Source organism: Diaphorina citri, unplaced genomic scaffold (genome assembly GCF_000475195.1).
Source record: "Diaphorina citri unplaced genomic scaffold, Diaci psyllid genome assembly version 1.1 scaffold10191, whole genome shotgun sequence".
Lineage (NCBI taxonomy): Eukaryota > Metazoa > Arthropoda > Insecta > Hemiptera > Psyllidae > Diaphorina > Diaphorina citri.
This window is the reverse complement of record NW_007387565.1, coordinates 1-2,024: the sequence shown is the minus strand read 5'-3', so window position 1 is coordinate 2,024 and position 2,024 is coordinate 1. Positions and strand designations below refer to the sequence as shown.

Genomic DNA, 2,024 nt, shown 5'->3' with positions numbered 1-2,024 from the left:
AAGGCCGTCCACAGCGAGGTTCATCTTCAAGCCTCTCTCTCCCATCAGAAAACTCTTTGAACTACCGGAAAACTTGTATCCTCGATAAAACAACATCCCCATAAGCTTGTTATAACTTCTGGAAAGTATCAGGCCCAAGTGAATATCACTCGTTTTTTTTTCGACGCACCCCCAAAACACGGTTTACTAGAAATGACGTAGAAGGCAAAGTTCTGATGCTAGAGACTTGAAACTTGTAGAGATAAGTAATGACAAATTGAGTTTCAATTTCAATCTAACATGAACATTCTAGTGTTTCCCGTTCAGGCGCTACGCGACCAGTCTCATTACTTTCCGAACAGACCATGTATCTACTCTTGTTTCAGACAAAGAATAAATAGAAGTATACATTGCACATTGAAGTTACAGAACTACAAGAGTAGTAGGTTTGGTTTCTCTTCCATGTCTGGATAAAGCTCTTGGCTAGGCGCCGTATACTGCATGCTCTCAAACTCTTCACTCTTGTAGTAATGTTTCTGAACCATATGTTTCTGCAGGCCAGACTGCTTGAGGAACTTCCGCTTGCATAGGAAGCAAGGTATAGTTCTCTGGTGTGCCTTGGCCACAGCTGCATTCATAGCGTCTATATTGTCACAGTTATAGGGATGTCGCTTCACCATATGTCTCAGTACACATGCCTCATTGAGTAACCTTCGTCCACACACAGGACAGGAGTGATTGCGAGGCTCTTTGAATCTCTTATGTGCCTTGTGCATGTGGCGCTGCATGGAGGTTTTATATCCAAAGCTGAGAGGACAGTGTGGACATTGGAACGCTTTCTGTACACGAGGTTTGGCTTTCGTCTTGTCATGTACTATTTCTACATGTCGCTTGAGTGAGTGCGGGGTACTCAGTGATTTACCACATTGTGTACACATGATCGGTTCCCCCTTGGCACGCTTAGGTGCATCCTGCCCTGGTGTCTTGTAGAACCGTACGTTGGGTCTCAAGGCATGTCGCTTCAGATGTGTGACCAGGGTGGATCGTGTGGCGAAACTCTTACCACACATGTTACACATGAACTTCCTCTCACCGGAATGTATAACAATGTGAGACTTGAGTTGTGCTTTCCTAACGAATGTCTTGGAACACAAGTGACACATGAATGGTTTCACACCTGTATGTCTTCTCTCATGACGCTCTAGATCTGCCCTGGAGTAGAACGCCCACTCACACGAAGCACACTGATAGTTCCTTATTCTCAGATGTACATTCTCTATGTGTGCTTCTAGTCTGGACTTGGCGATGAAGGACATACCACAGAGATGACACGAGCATGCTTTCTCCATCATATGCATGGAGAAGATATGTGTCTTCAAGGTCCCCTTGGTAGAACATCGCTTATCACAATAGGAACATATAAACTCTGTACACACTGTCTTGATCACATGAATCACAGGTTTCTCCTCCATTACCAACTCTCCCTCCTCTTCTTTTATTTCTATTTTCACGTTCCTCGTCTTCTTCTTTTTCTTCCCGGTTTTCTTCTTCTTCTTCTTCTTCTTCGATTTTCTCCTTCTTGTTTCATACTCACTCTCCGTATCACTTTCGCTTTTGATTCTCTTTCGTTTTCGTTTCCTCTTCTTCCTCTTCCTATTCTCTTTATTATCGTCCGTTACTTCTGCTTCACTCACGCGAGGTGGTTCTGATAAGTCTTCTACATTAGGTTTCACATCAGGCTCGGAATCTGTCTGGTGTTCGGAAGGCTCTACCATGTCCTCGTAAGTATAATCATCCATGCCTGGACTTCCTACATCATCTTCTTCATCACGCTCTTCATATTTGAATGGTGCGTTTACTAGTTCATCAATCTCCTTGCAATCATCTTTCATATTGTACAGATTCTTGATCCAGAACACTCTTGTCTTTCCATTCAACACGTGTGCTATCTTCTGATGTAACTCCTCATCTGTCCACTCCACAATACTTCGCTTCGGATCTCTGAAGTTCCTAAAGTCATGTTCATACTGAGTTATACCGAGGTG

General features: G+C 43.5%; 1 protein-coding gene across 1 annotated transcript; it reads right to left on the bottom strand.

Moving 5' to 3' along the window:
• Positions 1 to 294: 294 nt before the first annotated feature.
• Positions 295 to 2,018, bottom strand: LOC103522674 (zinc finger and SCAN domain-containing protein 2-like). The gene has a single exon (XM_008487771.3). It carries the CDS (start codon positions 1,869 to 1,871, stop codon positions 411 to 413), a length of 1,461 nt encoding a protein of 486 aa, XP_008485993.2. The 5' UTR covers positions 1,872 to 2,018; the 3' UTR covers positions 295 to 410.
• Positions 2,019 to 2,024: the final 6 nt, after the last annotated feature.

What these genes read in the sequence shown, in the direction of transcription:
- LOC103522674 (XM_008487771.3), bottom strand. Translation starts at nt 1,871, where the DNA reads ATGAAAGATGATTGCAAGGAGATTGATGAACTAGTAAACGCACCATTC.